This window comes from Eleutherodactylus coqui, chromosome 11 (assembly GCF_035609145.1).
Source record: "Eleutherodactylus coqui strain aEleCoq1 chromosome 11, aEleCoq1.hap1, whole genome shotgun sequence".
Classification (NCBI taxonomy): Eukaryota; Metazoa; Chordata; class Amphibia; order Anura; family Eleutherodactylidae; genus Eleutherodactylus; species Eleutherodactylus coqui.
Genome location: NC_089847.1, coordinates 111,190,968 through 111,193,518, shown reverse-complemented (window position 1 = coordinate 111,193,518; position 2,551 = coordinate 111,190,968). Strand labels below are relative to the sequence as shown.

At 38.5% G+C, this 2,551-nt stretch overlaps 1 protein-coding gene across 1 annotated transcript; it reads left to right on the top strand.

The window, feature by feature from the left end:
- Window positions 1–1,598: 1,598 nt before the first annotated feature.
- On the top strand, window positions 1,599–2,255 carry LOC136581773 (5'-AMP-activated serine/threonine-protein kinase catalytic subunit alpha-like). The gene has a single exon (XM_066582396.1). It carries the CDS (start codon window positions 1,599–1,601, stop codon window positions 2,253–2,255), a length of 657 nt encoding a protein of 218 aa, XP_066438493.1.
- Window positions 2,256–2,551: the final 296 nt, after the last annotated feature.

Sequence of the window (2,551 nt, the reverse complement as noted above, 5' to 3'; positions counted from 1 at the left end):
GAACTGCAGGCAGGTCTTAACCCTTTGCAATCCAATTTTGGATTCAGGGTTTCCTAGGGGATTTTCTCTTTCTACCATTATACAATGGCACCCTCTGATGGCTAGAGCCAGTACTGCAGTATGTGACATGCTGGAGAGGCCCTCGACAACAGAGCGGCCAGTAATCTACAGTAAGAATACCCTGCCGGATGTCTTCCGACATCAGAGCTGTGCAGCCTTCAATCAGAATGTCTTTAGACGTCAGACAGTGGATTGGAAAGGGTTAAGGCATTTTCAATTATGCATCAAAATTCGCAGGTAGCCATGGGAAAGGTCTCATAATCATTTAGAACTTACCTAGGATCCTTAAATAAATCCGAGGATGTAGAAAATCTGCCGTTAGTAACCAATTCCATTTCAGTTCTCGGGATTCTAGATACACTAAGCAGCTGTCTACTAGAAATATACTGCAAAAACAATTGGTGGACAGCGTGTCTGTATATCACATATTATTCAGAGAGCTCATTAATTAAAAAAATAAACAAATCTTGTATAGCGCTAACTTATTTTGCAGCGCTTTCAGGTAAGTTATTTATAACCGCCCACCAAGCTGGGTAGTCATTTTACCGACCTTGGAAGGATGGAAGGTACAACCTTGACCTGGCTACCTGAGCCATACAGAGATTGAACTTGCAAACTTCAGGCTGTGAGTGAGAGCTTAGGACTGCATTTCTGTTGCCTTAGCACTCTGCGCCACACAAGGCTCTTTAATTTCAATGTGAACTGTAATACTTAATTTCTTCTGCGGTGGCAGAATTTTATCATTTAGCTCCATGCCCATAAAGGAAATTTGGATATTTGTATTAGGAATACCAACTTCCAACCAATATATGCATATTTTAAGAACTCTCTACAATAAAGAGTAGACACATATATCTGGTTATACAAGACCATAATCTTGCTGGGCAGAACAAGATGGTAGCTTTAGATTATGACTTGCTTGTTCCAAAGTCTATGAGATATTCACATTGGCCTAGAATGTTGCATAAAGATCTTTTCTAGATATTTCCACATAGGAACTTCTTCAGGCATTAATGACAATGGTTCTATCATGAGTAATATTAATGAAAAAGGGTCTATCACAAGTAAAACTAATGTCAAAGAGTTTTATCATGAGTAGTAATATGAATGAGAAAGGGTCTAACATGAGTAACACTAATGAGAAGGGGTCTACCATGAGTAACACTAATGACAAAGGGTCTAACATGAGTAATACCAATGAGAAATGATCAACTATGAGTAACACATGAGAAATACCAATGTCCAAAGGTCAACCACTAGTATCACAAATGAGAAAGGGTCTAACATGAGTAATACCAATGAGAATTGATCAACTATGAGTAACACTTATGAAAAATACCAATGTCCAAGGGTCAACCATTAGTAACACAAATGAGAAAGGGTCTAAAATGAAGAAGACCAATGAGAAAAGATCAACCATGAGTAACACTAATAAGAAAGGGTCTACTATAAGTAATGCTATTGAGAAAAAGTGTACCATGAGTAACACTAATGAGAAAGGGTCTATCATGAGTAATACCATGGTCTAAGGGTCAACCATGTGTAACACTAATGAGAAAGGGTCTAACATGAGTACTACCAATGAGAAAGGTTCTACTATGAATAACACTAATGAGAAAGGGTCTACGATAAATAATACCAAGGTCCAAGGGTCAACCATGTGTAACACTAATGAGAAAGGGTCTAACATGAGTACTACCAATGAGAAAGGTTCTACTATGAATAGCACTAATGAGAAAGGGTCTACCATAGATAATACCAAGGTCCAAGGGTCAACCATGAGTAACACTAATGATAAAGCATCTACCACAAGTAATACCAATGAGAAAGGCTCTACCTTGAATAATACTAATGAGAAAGGGTCTACCATGAGTAATACCATGGTCCAAGGGTCAACCATGAGTAACACTAATGAGAAAGGGTCTAACATGGGTACTACCAATGAGAAAGGTTCTACTATGAATAACACTAATGAGAAAGGGTCTACGATAAATAATACCAAGGTCCAATGGTCAACCATGTGTAACACTAATGAGAAAGGGTCTAACATGTGTACTACCAATGAGAAAGGTTCTACTATGAATAACACGCATGAGAAAGGGTCTACTATGAGTAATACCATGGTCCAAGGGTCAACCATGAGTAACACTAATGATGAACCACAAGTAATACCAATGAGAAAGGGTCTACCTTGAATAATACTAATGAGAAAGGTTCTATCATGAGCTATACTAATGTGAAAGGGTCTAACATGATTAACACTGTAGGATATTGGCTGATTGGAGCTATCAAGCTTGCCAGCATGCACAAAAGCCAACATAGTGCAGGAGATACACCCTTCTACTTGCTTGCAATGACTAATTTACAGTTTTAGGAACCCACCAGACCCCTTGGTAGAACCCTGGAGTTCCTTAAAACCCAGTCTGAGAGATACAGTCCTAAGATACATATCTCACCCAGTGAATATTCCTTCTGTTCGTTATATGATTAG